Source organism: Pteronotus mesoamericanus, unplaced genomic scaffold, assembly GCF_021234165.1.
Source record: "Pteronotus mesoamericanus isolate MK-2021 breed Mesoamerican mustached bat unplaced genomic scaffold, CSHL_Meso_final contig_22, whole genome shotgun sequence".
Taxonomy (NCBI): Eukaryota; Metazoa; Chordata; class Mammalia; order Chiroptera; family Mormoopidae; genus Pteronotus; species Pteronotus mesoamericanus.
Window position 1 is genome coordinate 2263199 of NW_026555090.1, and position 19221 is coordinate 2282419.

Consider the following 19221-nt stretch of genomic DNA (forward strand, 5'->3'; position numbering starts at 1 on the left):
CTGGCCTCCACGGTTTTGGGGTTTTTGTTTTTAAGATTTTATTTATTGATTTTATAGAGAAGGGAAGGAAGGGAGAAAGGAGGAGAAACATTGATGTGTGAGAGCAACACATCAATCAGCTGCCTCTTGCATGTGCCCCAACTGGGGGCCGGGCCTGCGACCCAGGCCTGTGCCCTGACGAGGAATCCATCCAGTGGCCTGGCGTTTTGCTTCCCGGGATGACGTCCAACTCACTGAACCACACAGGCCAGGGCTGGCTTCCATCCATGGTTTTGGAGGAGAAGTTTGCTGTTGATTGTTTGCTCCTATAGCTAATGTGCTGTTTTGTTTTTCTCCAGCTGCTTTAGATTTCAGAAGGTTCATTATGACGCGCCTTGCCTGGAATTTCTTTGGTTTACCTGTCTGCGGTTGCTCATCTCCTTTAACCTATAGGTGTTTGTCCCTTGTCACGTGTGGGGCGTTTTCAGCCACCATTTCTCTGAGCACCTGTTCCACCCTCCCGCCTTTGCCTCCCCTCCTAGGGCTCCAATGGCACCAAGTTAGACGATTCCTTACAGACCCACAGGTCCCCGAGTCTCTATTGATTTTTTTCCTCTTTTTTCTTTCTGTTGCCAGATTGGGTATTTCCGTTGTTTTACGTTCCAACTTGCTGGTTCTCTCTGCCCCTCCCTTCCGTTGTCGAGCCCATCCACGGAACACTTTATTTCGGTTACTGTATTTTTCAGTTCCAAAGTTTCCATCTGGATGTTCTGCAGTTTTTATTTTTTGCTGAGGCTTTCTGTGCCTCCATTGGCCTCAGTGTGTTTGTGACTGCCCACCGGAGCGTCTTAGCCTGGCTGCTTTAACACGTTTGTCCGCCGTTCTAGCACGTCCCACCTCAATGGAGGCGTTTATTAATTGGTGTTTTCGTTCAGTGCCAGGTCTTCCAGGCTCCTAGCATGATAAGTGCTTCCCAAATGAAGCCTGGACAGTTTTAAATCATGTTACGAGACACTGGGTCTTGTTTAAACTTGTCTGAGCTGGCTTTCTCTGACACCCCTCTGGCGGGGGTGGGTGGTGCCTCAGCAAGCCAGGTGACAGCGGAAGCCCAGAGTCCTCATTCCGCCTTGCTGACGTCCAGTGGCTCCTGGGGGTGGGGGGAGGCCCCTGTGACTGCTGGATGGGGTCAAAGTTTGGGCTCCCCATGTGACCTCCACTAACACTTAGGGGTCGGGGATAGAGCTTGTCACTGGCTGGGAGGAAGGTCAGGGCTCCCTGCTCGGCCTCTGATACACTTGGGTGACGGGGTGGGGTGGGGGATGTCTGGCTCTCCACCTGGAGCTCGCTGCCTGGTGGGGGTGGGGCTGCTGCTTTGTGGTATCTGGCTGGAGTGGAGTATTTATTGTCTAGTTTTCTGACTTGCCAGACTTTCCCCTTCCTGGCTCTTGGCTAGAGAGAGCAGGCTTTTTTTGGGGGGGGGGGGTAGGGAGGTGAGGGGGCTTGTTTTGTTTGTGCCCAATGGCGTTTCTGAGTTGCCTGCCCCTCGCTTCCAAGCCTGGGACAGTGAGGCAGGAGAAAACCCAGGGCCCTCGCCTCCTTGTTGCCCCAGCGTGGCCTCAGCCCCTCGGCCTCCATCTCTCTGCCTTTCAGCATCTCCTTGTTTTATGTCTAATGTCCAGGATGTTTCACCCTACTTTGTGCAGGAATAGGAAAAAGCACATAGACCCCCTTTTTCTGCAAGTGGAAGTCCCTTAAACAAATTTCACACACCGATACGTACGTCCGACAGACCCAGAGGAGACTGTTCCAGCAGCCCCGCAGGGCCCCCTGCCCCGGAGGACTCTTTCTGAGGTACAGTCTTCGGAAGCTGGCTGGCAGCAAGGGGAGGTGGGTGGCAGAGCTGCGAGGAGGCAGGGAGCTGGGGTTCTCATGCCAGACAGCTGTCCCGGGTGGGCCCTGGGGGTCGGGCGGGGTGGCCTGGACCCTGCGGGGGCGCCCACGTCTGCTCAGACCTCTCAGCGGACAGCCCTTTCTCCTCCTTCCTCCCCGGCACTAGGACATCAGTTGGGATGGAGCAGCCAGGACCGTCTGATCGGGGTGGGGACCTCTTGCTCCCCCTGCCGCCAGACTCATTGTCGGAGAACAGAAGCAAATTCTGGTCTTTGAACACCTCCTTTCTGACTTCTGGTGTCAGCTGTTAACGTCCTGTGACCGAACCGTGCCTCACAGCGCTCCACGCTCATCCCACCCACACACAGGCTGAACCGTGGGTTGCTCAGGGCCTGGCTGCTGGGGCCACTGTGTTGGGGCCGGGGGCCTGGGGGGAGCAAGTGGCTGAGGGTGTGAGAGAGGAAGGAGAAACACTGTGTGTGTGTGTGTGTGTGTGTGTGTGTGTGTGTGTGTGTGTGAGAGAGAGAGAGAGAGAGAGAGAGAGAGATAGACAGAGGCAAGATAGGCTTGGCTGTGAGTCACGTGGGTACTCAGTTTCATCATATGTAAAATGCAGCTGATATTTCCACATTTGGAGGAATTCAGGCTGATTTAGAGATTCTGTTGTACAAGAACTCGGCATATTTTAGGGGCCCAGGAGATATGAGTAGTCATTATGATCAATGTCGCAAGTTAATGGTACTTCACCCACTGGGCATCTGTTTCCATGCACTCCCTGAGGTCCTGCTTTTGTAGGAGTCTCTTGGCTTTTATTTGACAAAGAAGGGATGAGGCCGTGGGGAGGGAGCTGAGAGCCCAGGCAGGGGCTGGAGAGAGGCCGGCACAGGGAGGTGAGTGCCGCAGCCCAGCCTCGGCCTGGGGCTGACTGAAGGCGGCGTTTATTGAGCACCAATTGCAGGCCAGGCTCTGTGCAATAGCCCTGCACAGTAGTGATTATCACCTCCATGTTAGTTCTGGGGACACTGAGCTTGAGTGAGGGGACTGACACAGCCCAGGGAGCTGGGCGTTTCGGTGTCTGAGCCCAGCTGAAGCGCACGTGCTGGCCGTGCCCCCAGCTTTGCTGGTCTGGCCTGCGCTGGAGGACGGCCTGGGCAGGTGGCTGGACCGTGGATACCCCGGCGCAGAGGTCTGGGCTGCAGCGGCCGGCGGATGCAGCTGGCTGTCGGCCTGGGCCCCGCTGGGAGGCTCTGCCTCGCACCTCAACGGGCCTGGGCCCCGCTGGGCAGAATCCGCAGCGAGGAGGCTGCTCCTCAGGCGCCAGCTGGCCACATCTCGGCTTCCTGGCCGACTGCCTGGCTGCTCAGACCTGGGGTGGGCAGCGCGGCTGCCTGCCGGAAAGAGGGCGGTACAGAGCAGGGGAGGGGCCGGAGCCAAGTGCACATTCTGATTTGGGGGGAAGGTGAAGCGTGAAAGAGGGCCGGTGAGGCGGGCAAGGACCCCGCCTGCCAGTGTGAACCTCCAGCAAGGCTCGTGGGTCCGCTCCACCGCTGTCGCCCCCTCCCCCTCCCCTGCTGTCCCCAGGTCACCCGGCACTGCCCCACCTCTGCAGCCCCCTTCCCGTCCCAGGGTTTCAACTGTAGCTTCTCTGTTTTTTTCATTACACGCAGCGAGTGGCCGCCACCACAGGCCCCATCGCCTCAGCTGCTGGAGCTCCGCTGTCAGAAACCCGTGCGAGCACTGACTGGGGAGCCACTTAAGCTCCCCAACCCTCAGCTCCCCACTCTGTGAAATGGGGACTCCTCCCCGTCTCAGGGTGGTGAGAGGGTTTACAGGAGGTGGCTCCTGTCCCCAGGTGTCCCCTGCCCCTCCTCCCACCCCCCAGACGGGCCCCAGCTTCCCTCCCCTTCGGATCTGCTCTGCCAACTGCCGGAGCGAGGGGCCACATGCTGTCCTGAAAATCCTACTCTGCTGGTTCCACCTTGTGTTTCTAGGGGATGGAGTCTAGTTGTCTGAGCCTGAATCCAGCTCTTCTCTCCTTCCCTTCACATGCTTGCCGTCCACCGGGTCTGTTCGGGGCCTAAATGTGTTCCATTAAAACTCACATATTAAAGTCCTAACGCCCAGCATCTCAGAATGTGACCACACTTGGGGACAGAGCCTTTAAATAGGTGATTAAGAGAAACAAGGCCAGGTGGGCGGGCCCTGACCCAGTGACTGTGTCCTCAGGAGAAGAGGAGAGCGGGACACGGACACTGGCAGAGGCGAGGCCATGTGTGGGCACAGGGAGGAGACGGCCGTCCGCACGCAGGGCGAGAGGCCTCCCAGCGAGTGGGCCCGGCCCACGCCTCGCCCTCGAACTCCACGTCTAGCCTCCGCAGCCAGGAGAGAAGCAGCTGCTGTTGTCTGAGCCCCCAGCCTGTGGGGCCGAGTCGTGCAGCCCAGGCAGACCCACGCCAGGCCGGCCGGGCCGGTTGCCAAGGGCCTCGCCTTCGGGCGTTAGACCTGCAGGCCACATGGAGTCTCTGTTGAAAAGCATCCATTGTAAACTTAAAAACGTGCCTCAGCCTCTGGGCCCCTGTTCTGGACTGCTTCGTTTACCGACGGGCCGGAGGCCTCTCAGGCGCTGCGTGGCTGGGGCTTTCGGGCCGTGGGTGCCGGCCGCCCCCTCTGCTGCGGCGCCCCGTCCCTGTGCACCTGCGCACCTGCTCACCTGCTCACCTGCCGTCCAGCGGACCGCACTTGAGGCGCGGCTCCCCGTGGGGGCCTCCCCGCTGGCCACCCGCGTGGCAGGGCCTCTGCCCGAGTGGGCCTCTGAGGTCGGGCCCTCTTCGCTGCAAGGGAGGAGCCCGTGGCTGGCCCGGAGGCCACGTGTGCGTATTGTGTGAGAGGCTCAGTCACGGCCCAAATCCTAACCGGGCACGGGCTCCGTGGAAGGGGCGGGCCTCGAGGGGCCTGGCGATCAGCAGCAGCGCTGCCCGAGGGGCCCTGGGTCTACAACGTCTGGGTATTAAGTCATCAACTGCTTATTTATAAGGGACCTTTAGGATGCTTTCAATCTCCCCCTTTAACGAAAAGAAAAGTCCCTGTTTTTCACAAGATAGCAGATGGATAACTTCCAAACTGCAGAGCAAACTGGAAATGACAAGTCATCAGTGAGACGTGTCCTTTCACCTCACGGCCAGCAGAGGCCAGGGCCAGCTCGCAAGGAGGGGCTGTGCCCCCTGAGGGTGCCCTTCAGCCACTCAGCTTGCGGTGGGGGGAAGCGGGGTCAGAACAGAACGCTCGGTAAAATGTGCTGGGTATAGCCGAATGTTAGAGCCCCCCTAGATGTCTGTCGTTAGAGGACTGGTTGGAGGACTAGTTAAATACGCAAAAGTGCCTAGTGGGAAGTGGCTGTCCAAACCAGCAAGGGGCTCCTCTGTTCCGTCCACTCGGGGAAAGTCATGATTCAAGGACGCAAATCTGATCACATGCCTCCTGCTTAAAATTGTTCATGGTTCCCAGTGTCACGCAGGTAAAGTCTAAAATCTGCCCCACGGCCTCCCATGATCTGTGCTCAGGGACCACAGCCTCGGTCCCCTGCCCCGCCTCTGCGCTCGCTGACCCCGGCCCTCACCTTATGCTGGCCTTTGCCCGTGCTGTTCCCTGTTTCTAGAACGTCCTTCTCCTCCCCCAGCACCTTCCACAAGAGGTTCTCACTCAGGCTACAAGACTGAGCCTCAGTGGCTCCCAAGTCTGGGGGAGGGGCTGCCCCCAGGGTCCCAGCTCCTTGGGCTTCCATGCCAGTGCCGACCATGTTGAGGGGCCGCTGCCTCTGAGCTCCTGGGGGTGGGGACCCTAGCAGTTACCTGGAGCCCCTGCATCCAGTTCCAGGCTTTTGCTAAACAGGAGGAACAGCCGGGAGGGGAGGGATGATGGGGCAAGTTCTCGGCAGGGAGTCTGAGCCGACCTGAACCTGGCTGAGAATGGCGGGCGTCACCCCACATCGGGAGTGGCAGCGGCAGCGGCAAAGGCGTGTGGCTGGGCGTGTTGGGAGGCCTTCTGGCTACAGTAAACCACGGAGCACACAGTGGGGCGTGGCTAAGGGGCAACACAGTCCTGGGGGTCAGGGCGCCCCAGTCCTCCTCCTCGGCCCTCTGAGCCTGTCTCCCTGTTCAAAAACTGGAGCCAGTTGTCACCATGTTGTGAGAATCAACAGAGGCAGCTCATTGGCAACACATGGTGAGCCCTAAATTGCTAAGCAAACATCGGTTGATGTTTTATTTTGAACATTGTTTCAGGAAGCCTGGATCAAATTGGTGTTGGGGACTTTGGAAGAGGCTGGGGAAGTCAGAACCGCCCCCCCCATGGGAAGCCCCCGGAAGCTGGCCCGCAGGAGAGGGGCGGGGCCAGGTGGCAGGGCTGGGGCGGGAGCAGCCGCAGGTGGGCCTGGCCTCTGTGGTGTCTGCAGGACACCTGCCCAGCCGCGGAGTTCAGGGACCGACCCTGTGTCCCTCGGCCACATGCCCCCTGGCAGCGCTGAGTACAGAGGCCAGAAGCAGACACCACTCATAACCAGGGCCATGGGGGGGATGGGGGACGTGTGGCCTCGTGCTTCCAAGGGGCGCGCTCAGGGCTGCGGCCGCCTGTGATGAGAGGGCGCGGAAGGCCCTGGAGGGGTGCCCCGGAGGGCAAGGCCTCGAAGGGATTCCAGGCCGTGCCCAGCCTTATCTGGGCCTCTGTTCAAAAGGAAGAGATGTCAGCCAAAGACGGAAGGTGCTGGGGAGCTTGCGCCTCCCTCCGGCTCGGCTGTCTCTGGCCTGAAACTTGTCCCACTTCCGGGACCTGCCCCTCCTTCACCCGAATGGAGGCCCATTCCAGGCCCGGTCCAGGTTCCCAGCACCCTGCTCAGCTGGAGAGGCTGCTGTCAGCTCAGTCAGGCTCCCACACTCTGACACCCGCCCAGGGGTCCCGGCACAGACGCACCTTGCTCGGGGCCAGGGCAGCAGCAAGGACGGCCAGGGGCCTGCAGGGCATGGGGAACACATCCTGCTGCCCTGGGGACGGGGGCGAGGGGCCGGGGCGCAGAGGCGGCCGCGCTGGCATGCGCTGCGGGGCAGCCGCGGGCACTGCGGCGTCCCCCCTGCCCCCCGCCCGCAGCTCACCGCCCCTGACAGCGGCCGGAGGCCGTGAGCCCGACGGGACCGTGGCCGCCAGCCTGAGCCCTGGTGGCGAGCACTGTGGGGCAGAGTCAGCGATGACGCGCCCTGGCCCCCCTTCCCGCGCCCTTGCCTCACAAGCCGCACTCCAGAGGATTCTCTCGTACCCCTGGGTCTTCGCAGGTGCTGGGCTTCCTGTTGGAAATGTCTTCTCACATCCACACCTTTGCTGACCAACTCGTATTCATTTCCCAGGCTCAGCACGGCCATCGCTTTGGGGAGAAGACCTTCCCAGGTGTCAGGTCTGAGCGCGGCGGCCCCGCTTGTTCCTCCCACGTCCTCTCTCACCCACGCTCCTCAGAAAGCTTCCCCCTGGGACTGGCCTGAGACTTGCATGTCCTCCTCACTGGGCTGGAAGCGTCCTGAGGGTTCACCAGTCCACTCCCAGGGCCCGCAGAATGCCTGGTGTATCTGCTCACTACAAATGTGCAGTATGGATGGGAGAATAAAAGCAGACCATTGGTTGGACAGATGGATGGGCAGGTGGATGGACGGATGAGTGGGAGGGCGGGGGGTGGTGAACTCCTCAGCCACCTGGCAGACATCGGGGACACCTCGGGCGGGTCGGCACACAGCACAGCCCCCCCAGTGGCCAAGGTCTCTGGGCTCTTGTGGGAACACCTGCCTTGGAGACCGTCGGTCTCAGCATGACACTCGGGCCTCGGGAGAGACTGTGGAGGAGACAGCAGCTCTGGGGGGAAGCTGAGAACAAGGAGCAACAGAGTTGTGCCTCGGCCATAGCTGGAGAGAGCTGCGGCCCTCGGGGAGAGGCATTGTGGAGGGGGCTGGGGGTTGCTGAGGTAACCTGGAGGGTGAGCATTGGGGGCTGGGAGGAGCTTGGGAGGGAGAAGCTCAGGGCAGTGCCGCTGGGCTCAGGGTGGTGGTGGCAGAGGGTTCTCACCTCAGCCCCAGGGTCCCAAGTCTGGGCTTGTTTCCTTCACTTTTCCCAGCCATTCAACCAGCAGGAAGAGCCCTTGGGCAGCTGGGCAGGGGCTGAGGGGAAAGACAGCTGGTCCTCTGGGGAACAGCTGGGCAGAGGCTGAGGGGACAGACAGCTGGTCCTCTGGGGAAGGCACCACGGCTGGGGGGCCCCCTGGCTGTGGCGGCTGGTGCGCACCCCCCCTGCCCCCACGGCCTGTGCCTTGCTGGCAGAGCTGGGGATGTCCAGGTGCTTCCAGGAGCACGGAGAAGGGAGAGACGTCAGGTGGCAGGACTGGACAGGGAGAGACCCCGTGCTCACCAGCACCCCAGCACCGCCTGCGCCGGGCTTCCTGGTGAGGACCAGCCAGCGACAGACGCCCCCAGGCCAGAGGCGGAAGAGGCGTGGGACAGCCCCACAGATGGGAACTCTGGGCTCATTGAGCCCCCTCCACCTACACATCAGGAGCCGGAGGCCCAGAGGAGGTCAGTGGTTTGCCCAAGGTCACACAGCAAGCAGGGTCAGAACCTTCCTGATTCTACATAGACCGGCTGGGCCAAGTTTTCTCCCTCCCCAAGGCAAGTGGTGGAGACACCGCGAGACCACTCACTCTCTTCCGGGTTTGTCCCCATAATCGACATGAGTTCTGCCACCCGAGGAAACTGCAGAATGTCCTGTGGGGGTCTGACTGCCTGGCTTTGGACTATGTATGACCCTGGACAAATGATTTGACCTCTCTAGCCTCAGTTTCCTCATCTGGAGCACAGTACCTCTTTCACAGGTTGTGTTGTTGAGTGTGAGTTCGTGTACATGCTCGGAACAGCGCCCGTGGGCAAGAGTGTGCAACGTGTTTGCGTGCATAAGGGAGCAAGTGTGAGCACCTGTGTGAGGTGCCTCGGGGCAGGAGCGGTGGGTTTGTATCGGAGAGTTGATGAGCGAGCATGAGTGTGCGTGTGGGTGTGCAGCTGTGAGTCTAAGCGCGGGCATGTGTGAACCTGTACGCACGTGTGCGGGAGCGTTCGGGGGAGTGTGTGCACAGTGGGGGAAGGGGGAGTATTTGCATCCTGTGTGTGTGTGAATTCACATGGCAGGTCGCGAAAGGGGCTGACTAGACAGGCGAGTGAGCATGTGCGCTCGTGTGTGTGAAGCAGCCCCTGCCTGCATCGGGGGCCTCGGAAGCTCCCCAGACAGGGTTTCCATCTGAGAGACCGTATTTTTGGCGGCTGAAGCTGGTTTTTCCAAAAATGCCTTCACCCCTCACCTCCTTCCAGCTCAGAAGCTGGAGCCAGAGCTCAGAAGGTGCCGGCCTGAGCCGGGCCTCCAGGAGCCTGGTCCCACAGGGAGGGAGGGGCCCGATGTTTTGGGGGAGTGAATGGACCCGTGGATGAAATAGTGAATGAGTCTGTCTCCAGGGCCCGAAATTCACTCCATCCCTGTAGCTCAAGCTCCTGAAACCCAGGGCCACCCCCCTGTCCTGGCCCCTCCCTATCGATTCTGTTCTCATTGAAGTCCCTCTCAGCCCCCCGGGGGAATCTAGGGGCCTGCCTACCTTGCAGGGCGAGGCGGCTCACCGTGGTCTTTCCTGTCCCCATGAGCTCCTGGGGTAAGTGAAGACCCCATGGAGTGCCTCCCTGGGGCCATCACCCGCATTAGAGAACAAGGAGCCCCCTTCCCTTTCCAGACACCATGGTCCGCGTGCAGGTGCACTGGGCCAACCTACTAGTCCCCTCCTGTGCGGGGCTTGCCTACCAGCCTCAGCAACTTGGCGTGGATCTGGCCCTTTGACCCTGGGGGACCACACTAGAGCAAAACATCAAGACATTTGACAAGCCCAAAGAGGAAAAAAAAAAACGCACAAAAACCCCCCCCGAAACATCCATGGACTCATGATTTGACTCTGGCTTCATGGCAGATAATGGCAGCTGAGTTCACCGGCTGACATCATGAGAGGGGCAGCCAACACTGGACTAAGAGGCATTACTTTTGATTTTGAAATTTTCTTTCTGCAGTTTGGAGACTCTTGTTTTCTCATCAGGTTTCAATCCCCCTCGGAGTCTGGAAGTGCTCACAGGCCTGTGGAGCCTAGGGGTGTGATGGGGCCGCCCAGGCCGGACCCCCGCCGCCAGCCTCCCTGGACAGGAGCGTCTCCTCGGAGCCTAGGAGGGGCCCTGAGAGCAAAGGGCAGGCCAGGCCTTTCTCCAGGAGCACAGCCCTGGGTGTCGCGTCGCGCCCACCCTCCCCTCGGCCAGCCCCTCACGGTGCCCAGGCCCCTCGTGGTGCCCAGGCCTGGGCTGGGGCCCTTCCCGGTACCCCGGCTCCCGCCCACCTCCAGCTCTGTCCTCCTGACCTGTTGTGCACGCAGCGGCCAGAGTGACCAGGGATGGCCTCTTGGGTGCGTGGCCAGTGTCGTCACTGAGAGCCGGTCCGCAGAGGGCTCTGTGCCCGGGGGGGCCGTGCTCTGCCATCGCCATCTGGAAATACTTCATAACTGGAGCTTTGAGTTTGTGTGGAGCACACACCCTCCCCCTCCCTGTTCTTATCTTTTCCCGTCTCCATGGTGACTCACCGCTTCGGCTTGCCTGCATCCCAGCCCCTGCCAGGGATTCTGAGCCGGGCTCTGCCCCTCCCTCCCCCGGAGCCCGGGCTCCTGCAGTCCTGTCCCCTCCCCTGGGGTGAGTCCAGAGGCAGCCTCCTCTCTCCCGACTGTCACATCTATTTTTCAGCTCTGACGAGTCAGCACCTCGGGGGAGACCATCCCCCACACCCTCCACCTGTCACAGCTCAGCAGCCCGGCCACCCTTGCTGCGCCTGACGGTCCCAGGGGCCTCCGCCCTCGGCTCTAGACCCGCGCCCCCTGCCAGCCTCCCATGCCCAGGTCCGCCTTGTCCGTCATCTCCTTCTGTCACTGGTTTGGCAAACAGGCAAGTCTTCTCCTGAGATTTGGGGGAGGGGGTGTGGGTGGGAAGGGGCTGCCTGGGGACGGGGTGGGCGTGCAGGCGGGGGTGAGAGGCTGCTAACATCTGAGATGAAGACAGAAATCTGGGTCCTTGTCAAAATGACGTTTTTTGTTTTTATTTTTTTCCCCCAAATTTCCTCGCCAAGGAGAGAAAGCAGAGCTTCATGGGAAACCACAGCAACAGTTGGTAAGTGGTAGGGCCTGCGGGCAGGGCTGGTGCAGCGGCCCCGCAGGCCGGCTGGGCCAGGAACAGGGAGCCCTGGCTGTGCCAGGGGCGGGAGCTCAAGGCTGGATCTGCCTTCATCCGGAACCTGGAGGGGGTGGGGACCCGGATAACTGGGTGGGTGCTGCAAGGAGGCGGGTTCCAGCGCAGAGTGGGAGAGTGGAAAGACTCTCCTAAGATCAGGAGCCTTCTGCCCCCCCACCAGGGGGCTCCCACGCTCCCCTCGCAGTCCCTCCTCTGGTGTGTTTAAGCCACCGTAGGAGTTTGTGGAAAGGATCACTCATTAAGCTGTCCATCCTGGTCAGTAATTCCTTGAGGGACCCCTGGCAGCAGGAGGCCGTGGGTGAGGGTTTTCCTGAGCATTTGTGCCAGGCGCTGGGCAGGGAGCATGAGCGGCACCTGCGCGGCGCCGGGCACGAACCGTCTCTCAGACCCCTCCATCGGCCCCGCGAGGCGGGCGCTGCTCCCCTCTCCTCTCAGACAGTTAGGAAACTGAGGCTCTGCTCGCGGGGGAAACTTGCCCACGGTCGTATGGCAGAGCCCGCTTTCATCCCTTCCAGGCTGTCTCCCTCCCCGGGGCCCGCTCCCCAGGCTCGGCTGCCCCCGCGCCGGGGTCCCCAGGCTCTGCGATGCAAGCCGCGAGGACCGGGCAGAGCCGGCAGAGCGTGGCCCCCCTCGGCGCGGCCTGCCCCTCAGTTCCAGGCCTGTACCCCTTGCGCCCCATGCGCTGCCCTCAAACGACCCGTTCTGCCCCGCAGGTCTCACACACCCTTCCCCAAGGTGGAGCTGAGCCTGGGGGCCCGGCACGCGGCGCCCCGCGAGCCCCCCGCCTGCGGCATCTGCCTGGAGCGGCTGCGCGAGCCGGTCTCGCTGGACTGCGGCCACGACTTCTGCGCGCGGTGCTTCAGCACGCACCGGCCGCCCGGCGGCGAGCGGCCCCGCTGCCCCGAGTGCCGCCAGGCGTGCGCGCGCCGGAAGGGCCTCCGCGGCCTGCGCGACAGGATGAAGGGCCTGCTGCGGGGGCCCCCCCCCGCGGCCGCGCAGGTCTGCGGCCGGGCCTCCCCGAGGCGGGGAGGGGGCGGCGTGGGGAGGCCCGGCCCAATCCCGGGGGCCGTGCAGCTTCGCCCTACCCCAGGATGTCGGGGTGAGAGAGGGCGCTCGGGGCTGGCCACGCTCCAGACGTGGGGCCCGAACGGCGCCGCCGGGAGGCCGAAGGATGCTTCTCTCTCCCGGCCAGGAGGCCTGTGCCACGAGGACCGAGCCCCTTCTGCTGGTGCGCATCAGCGCCTCCGGAGGCCTCATCCTGCGGATGGGGGCCATCAACCGCTGCCTGAAGCACCCCCTGGCCAGGGACACCCCCGTCTGCCTCCTTGCCGTGCTGGGGGAGCAGCACTCAGGGAAGACCTTCCTCCTCAACTGCCTGCTCCAGGGGCTGCCGGGCCTGGTGAGGGCGGGCTGAGGGCGGGCTGAGGGCGGGCTGGGGCCGCGGCTGGGGCAAGGTAGGGGTCCCAGCCTGGCTGTGGAAGGGGAGTCGGGGTGGGATGCATCCGCCCATGTTCTCTGCCCTGCAGGAGTCCAGTGAAGGCGGCTGGCTGAGAGGAGGGGGCTCCCTGGAGGGGCCCCGATGGGGCGCCAGCGGTCTCAGCAGGGGCATATGGATGTGGAGCCACCCCTTCCTGCTGGGGAAGGAGGGGAAGAAGGTGAGGGGAGGAAGCGCAGGGGAAGTCAAGATTGGGTCAGGGAAGAGGAGGAGAAGAGAGCAAAGAGATGGGCAAAGGAGAGGACGATGGAGACGAAAGCTCTGGGGCGAGGAGGAGAAGACGGGGTGGCAGACGTCCCGAGGCAGGCCTGACCCCCTCGGTTCGCCCCTGCGGCTGCACAGGTGGCTGTGTTCCTGGTGGACACGGGGGACGCTATGAGCCCTGAGCTGAGCCGGGAAACGAGGACGAAGCTCTGTGCGCTCACCATGATGCTGAGCTCCTACCAGGTGGGGGCGCTGTGCTCAGCTTTCTGCGAACGTGGGGCATCTCAGCTGGGTCGGGCCCTGAGAGCACAGGGCACCGTCGCCCTATCTCGAAGGCTTCTGTGTACAGGGTCCCCGCCGATTCTGGGGGTGCCCCTGCAAGGGAAGGATGCCTCCAGATGGTGAAAGTGGGAATATCGCTTGTTCAAAGGCGGGTCAGAGGTCCCTGGGGGGCAGCGGAAGCTCTGCGGGATCACCCCCCGCCCCTCCCCCCACCCCCGTCCCCGCTCCCGCCTGCCTGCCCTCCGTCTCTCACAGCCAGCTGCCCTGCGGGCTGTGAAGGCCCCTGGCCGGGCTCTGCAAGGTCCTGAGGCCCACAGCCGGCCGGTGAGCGTCTCCCTCACTGGGGTCTTCCCAGCCTCTTTGCCTTTGCAGACCCTCTTCCATCTTGTTCTCCTTGGTTCCAGATCCTCAACACTTCCCAGGAGCTGAGGGATACAGACCTAGAATATCTGGAGGTGAGGAGACATCTGGGGTTGGGGGGCCACCTGTCCCTGCCTTGACCGCAGGGGCTGGGCCCAGCCAGAATGAGGTGCTCTCCAGCTCTGGCCCAGGACTCCATGACGTGGGGCTGGTTTGGGGGGCGTGAGGCAGAGGGTGCCGCAGGCGCACCTGGCTGGTGGGAGGCCGTGGAGGCCTGGAGCGGGGAGCCTGGGTGGTACAGTGGGCCCGGAGGGAGCAGAGGCACCGACCCCGGAGAGGCCCAGCTGTGACCCTCACTGTCCCACCTCTAGATGTTTGTCCATGTGGCTGAGGTGATGGGCAGGCATTATGGGATGGTGCCAATCCAGGTGAGATGCCTATTTGTGGACTCGTCGCTCCAACCCAGGCACCCGCGAGCTGCTGGTGTCGGGACCTCTTCTCTTCCAGCACCTGGATCTCTTAGTTCGCGACTCAGTCCATCCCAACAAGGCAGGGCAGGGGCACGTGGGCGATGCCCTCCAGGTGAGTGTGCAGAAGCGGGGGAAGGGCCGGGTGGACAGGCAGGGGCGAGGGATCCTGCAGGTGAGCTAGGAATGGGGCTGGACCGCTAGCTCAGAGATCTCCTCATCCGTCTCTCAGAAATGTGGCAAATACCCCAGGGTCCGGGAGCTGCTGCAAGGGCGGCAGGCCCGCTGCTACCTCCTGCCCTCCCTGAGGAGACGCTGGGCCCGCGGAGACCAGGGAAGCCCGGGCAGTAAGTGTCCCCAGCAGCACAGGCCTCCCCAGCTTGCGCTCCTCTGGGTGGCCGGATCCTTCCCGAGTCTCCCAGCCTCTGACGCCCTTTCTCCCCACCCCCGAAGCCCAGTCCTGCTCAGCCCCTCTCCTCAGCATGAGAAATGTCTCCCGCAGACACAGAGGATGATTTCCGCCATCTGCGAGCCTACGTTGCGGACGTGCTGAGCGCCGCGCCCCAGCACGCCAAGAGCCGTTGCCAGGGATACTGGAGTGAGGGACGCCCGGTGGCCAGGGGGGACAGCCGCCTGCTCACAGGGCAGCAGTTAGCTCAGGAAATCAAGGTGTGAAAAACTCTCCGGAGACCCAGGAGAGCCCGCTGGCCCTCTGCCCTCCCTGACACCTCCGATGGTGTTTCCGCAGAACCTCTCGGGCTGGATGGGGAGGACCGGGCCCGGCTTTGCCTCTCCGGATGAGGTACAGGGCTCCCTGAAGGGATCCAGGGGGCTGGGAGGGGGTGAGCTGGTGCACCCGGGACCAGGGGAGGAAGGGGGAGGCAGCCTGGGTTTTCCTATGGACAGATGGCTGCCCAGCTGCATGACCTGAGGATGGTGGAAGCTGCCAAGAGGGAGTTTAAGGAGTACGTGCGGCAGCAGGTGAGCCCCCGGGCCTGCAGAGGGGCCAGGTGCCTGGCCAGGGGGCCATAGAGGGAGAGGGCTCCCGATGCTCCTGGTCAGGGCCTTCTTTCTCCTCTTGGCCTCTAGGACATGGCCACCAAGCGCATATTCTCTGCGCTCCGGGTCCTGCCCGAGACCATGCGGAACTTCCTCTCTGCCCAGAAAGACGCCATCCTGGCTCGCCATGGAGCAGCCTTGCTGTGCCAGGAGAGAGAGCAGGCCTTGGAGGCCCTGGAGGCCGAGCTGCAAGCCGAGGCCAAGGCCTTCATGGATACCTACACCATGCGCTTCTGTGGCCACCTGGCTGCCGTGGGGGGCGCCGTGGGGGCCGGGCTCATGGGCCTGGCCGGGGGCGTGGTGGGCGCGGGCATGGCCGCAGCGGCGCTGGCTGCAGAGGCTGGGATGGTGGCTGCTGGAGCTGCGGTGGGGGCCACGGGGGCCGCTGTGGTCGGGGGCGGTGTGGGTGCTGGGCTGGCTGCCACTGTGGGCTGCCTGAAGGAGGAAGAGGAGGAGAGGGTGCAGGAAGGGGACCGAGAGCCCCTCCTCCGGGAAGAGTAACAGCCCCTGGGAGGCAGTGAAAAGAGGGAGAGTTCGAAGGGGGAGGGAAGGAAGTTGGGGGGTTGGTACTCTGAGGACCCCCATGTTCTGCTCTTCCCTGGCTGAGGGCCTGGTGTCTGCGTGGCTGACTGCGCCGAAGAATCCAGGTGGCCCCCGGAGCCCTGGCGGGGTTCCAGGGGCCAGGAAGCAGTTTTCAGGGCACTAAATAGAATATAGGCCTGTTTTCGGTTGCAGATAATCGCTAACCTGCCATCGATCCAAATGCACTTGACTGCAGCGTCTCCCACCAGGAGTGAGGCTCCAACCTCCCTACCGTGGCTCGTTTTCCCAGGATCCTGGGAAGGCTGAGTGACCTGGAAGGCCTCCCCCTGGGCGGGGAGGGCCTGTCCTTTCACAGATGGGAGCAACCCCAGGGCGAGTGGCCTTGGTGTTTAGGGTCGGGGAGCACTAATGAGGGGCTGGGGAAGGGGGCGCCAGACAGAACCAAAGACTCTGTGTGAGGTGGGCGGTGGCCGCACCCCTAGAGTGGGGAGACTCGTCCCCGTCCCCGAGACTCGTCCCCGTCCCCGCGACTCTTCCCAAGCTGCCCAGCGGGACAAAGGTGGCGCCCCTCCTCCCGAAACCCCGGGGAGGCTGCATGTGGGCCTGGAACAGGGTCTCCCGCTGCGCCCTTTGTCACACCGGGTCAGACGCAGAGTGCCTGTAAGACGCGCCTGTAAGACACAGAGGGACGCAGGCCCCCTGGAGTGCCGCCCCAGCGGCAGGTTACGCGCCACCCCGCCCCCCGCCCCCGACTGTATTTGGAACCCAAAGCGAGCGGCCCTGGGACCAGTCTGGGGAAGGCCTGCCAGCGCCAACAGGGGAGACCGTGCTGTGCTACACGCCCACCCAGCCTGTGAGGGGGCCCCTCCGTTCCACATCAGCGGGGGGCCTGGGTGCAGCCCCCACAGGGAACCCGAGGGCCCAGTGCCCCTCCCAGGCATCAGGGAAGTCCTGCTAGGACAAGTCCCAGGCCACTGAACTGCGAAGGGTTAGTGGGCCCATTCTACGAAAAATAAAATGTGTGTGCTTGAACATTGCCTTTCCAGGAAGTTATTGAAACAGTTTTGCATTCAGTCCCCAGAGGGCTTTGGGGCAGAAGGGGGTGACCCCAGGCGCTTGATTCAGGGACTCACGGTCGGGAAGGCGGAGAGTGAAATTCAGGAGACCCGGGAGCTGAGCGCTGAGCCCCCGCCCCAGGGCTCCAGGGGGGCCGGCTGCAGGCCCAGGGCGTCTGCCTCCCAGCCTTGCCTGCTGGGACTTGGGTCCCACCCCCTGGGTCTCCCCTGCTTCCAACGGCCCTGGCAGGAGGAGAGAATGGAGGCAGGGATGGGAAGTCCCTGCTGAAGCTGTGGAGAGAGGAGGGGCGCAAGATGGCTGCTGTGGGGCCGACCGCTGAGGCTTCCCCCGGCCCCCCTCAGAATGCAGCAGTGGTCTGGTCGTGGCGTCCAGGCCCGGCCTGGTACAGGCGCAGACACAGAGAGCGCAAGCCTCGGCCGAGGCCCCCCGCTGGCCGGCAGCAAGAGCAGGGGGGTCCTGAACCCCTGATCCCCCTGCTGGCGTTCCTCCACAGGCACTGGAAGAGGTTTTGTGAGACTGGGCTGTGCTGAAATCAAGGCGCTCCTCCTGGGTGATTTCTCCCCTCACGCAGTCCAGCTCTAAGGAGCACTGTTGGGGGACAGAGGCAGAGAGATGTGGTCTGGCACACAGGGCTCCAGAGTAGAATTGCCATGAGTAAGCTGGGGACAAAATGATGATGCAGAGAAATCTCAAAGCCAGGGCGGAGGACGGGCAGGGTGAGGACCGAGGGCTGAGGGCGGCTAACTTCTGAAAGCTGAGCCAGAGGCGGGGCCAACGCCCTCACTTGGGAGGTCTCTGCTGAGAGAGCCTTCCCGAAAGCCCTCGGTGGGGGTCGGGGGATGGGGGGCCCTTCCATCATCATCTGGTGGACACAGAGCCACAAACCTCCCAGACTTTGGGGCCGGCAGCCAGGACTCAGGGAGGGGTGGGGGACATTAAGAGGAGTCACAAGCCCTGGCTGATGCCAAGGTTGTGGGTTCAATTCCTGGTCAGGTCACATACAAGAAACAACCAATGAACAAAGTGATATTCTCTCTCTCTCCCTCTCCCTGCTTCCCACTCCTCAAATTAATAAACTTTAAAAGATTTAAATTATAAAAAAAAAAAAAAAAAAAGAAAAGAGACCCAGAGAGCCTAAGACCCTTCCACCATGCGAAGACATGGCCAGCAAAGAGCCAGGACGAGGGCCCCCGGCAGCCGCTGCTCCTGACGGCGCTGGGGGAGGAACGGCGGCGGTTGTTGCTGGCAAAACTGGGCCTCAGTTCTGGAGTTTGGTAAGGAAGGAACTCAGAGTCACAAACTCAAATTATAAGAGAAAGTTTACTTAGAAGATTGCAGAGGTGGTAGGAATGAGCCAGTTGGGCCGGGAGGCTCAGGAAACGAGTTACAGGGACAAAAGTGGGGCCCCTGGGGCTGAGGAGAACGAGGGCAGAGTTGAGGCCCCTGCGGGGGAGGAGAGGGGAAGGGACAGGGTGCTGCCCTCCCAGGACAGCGGGGGAGCGGGAGTGTGGCGTCCTCTGTCTTGAGGGTTTTAAAGGCTGGGAGTTTAAGGAGGTCTTATGGGAGGATCCCAACAGAATGCTCGTCAGCTGTATGCCCATGTGCCCAAATGAGACATTCCCCGACCTCTTCACCCTGGGAGTGGCTGGCACCAACGGCACTGACTGCTTTTTCGCGTCCTGTCTCCCGGAGCAGGGCGGGTTATTTAAGCTGCTTACCCTCTGGCTGGGGTGGAGAAGTGTAAACCATTTACTTTTTTTTTAACCTTTAAAAAAGTTAATTTAAGAGAGAAAAAGACCAATTTGTTTACTTATTTGTACACTTATTGGTTGACCCTTAAATGTGCCCTGACCGGGGACTGAACTCGCAACCTTGGTGCTTCGAGACAATGCTCTCACCAACTGAGCAGTCCAGCCTGGGTGCTAAACCACTTTCTCTAAGTGTCTTTGGTTTAAGGAAGACAGGATTGTGCGATTTACTAGGTGGCTCTAAACTGCTTGGCCATTTAATCATCTCACTTTCCCTGTTCCACCCGCCCTGGCTGACTGGCTTGTCTCATTTCCATGTTAACCTCTGGTCTGGCTTGAGTCTTGAATTAATTCTTTCCTGCTCAAACCAAGAACCATCTTAGCTGGGGCCTGAGTCTGCACGAGGAACTCCCTCCTCCGGCATCAGTGGGCCCTGGCACCACTGGTAAGCAAAATGCAAACATTTCCCTGTGGCCTACATTAATTTTACAAACTGTGCATTGACTTTCTTGTTTGCACTTTCACATGATTAACTATTTGATGATGATTTTGTAGTTGCTCACAAAGTCTTACTGATACAGACGTCTAGTCAGAGCACTAGGGAGGAGAAGGGAGGGGTGGTAGGAGGAGGTTGCCCCAGGCAACGGTAAAAGCCTAGGAGATGATTGGCTGAGAAGCTGAATGCCTCCAGAGTGTGTGGAATTATGGGCAAGAAGATTTAAAATAAGAAGAGGGCAGAGACTGGCTCTCAGGCTCTCTTCCTTGAGGATGCCTGG

General features: G+C 61.7%; 1 protein-coding gene across 1 annotated transcript; it reads left to right on the top strand.

Annotated features, from left to right (window-relative positions):
• Window positions 1–10710: 10710 nt before the first annotated feature.
• Window positions 10711–16012, top strand: RNF112 (ring finger protein 112). The gene is made up of 14 exons (XM_054571071.1): window positions 10711–10907; window positions 11089–11129; window positions 11924–12209; window positions 12403–12609; window positions 12737–12865; window positions 13048–13152; window positions 13596–13646; window positions 13923–13979; window positions 14059–14133; window positions 14251–14356; window positions 14506–14687; window positions 14767–14820; window positions 14925–14999; window positions 15108–16012. Exons 1-14 carry the CDS (start codon window positions 10854–10856, stop codon window positions 15576–15578), a joined length of 1893 nt encoding a protein of 630 aa, XP_054427046.1. The 5' UTR covers window positions 10711–10853; the 3' UTR covers window positions 15579–16012.
• The last annotated feature ends 3209 nt before the right edge of the window (window positions 16013–19221 follow it).

Coding starts and splice junctions, on each gene's coding strand:
- RNF112 (XM_054571071.1), top strand. CDS start 10,854: ATGCCCAGGTCCGCCTTGTCCGTCATCTCCTTCTGTCACTGGTTTGGC. Junction 13,153..13,595: donor TGATGCTGAGCTCCTACCAG/GTGGGGGCGCTG, acceptor CCTTGGTTCCAG/ATCCTCAACACTTCCCAGGA. Junction 14,357..14,505: donor GGCCCGCGGAGACCAGGGAA/GCCCGGGCAGTA, acceptor CCTCAGCATGAG/AAATGTCTCCCGCAGACACA.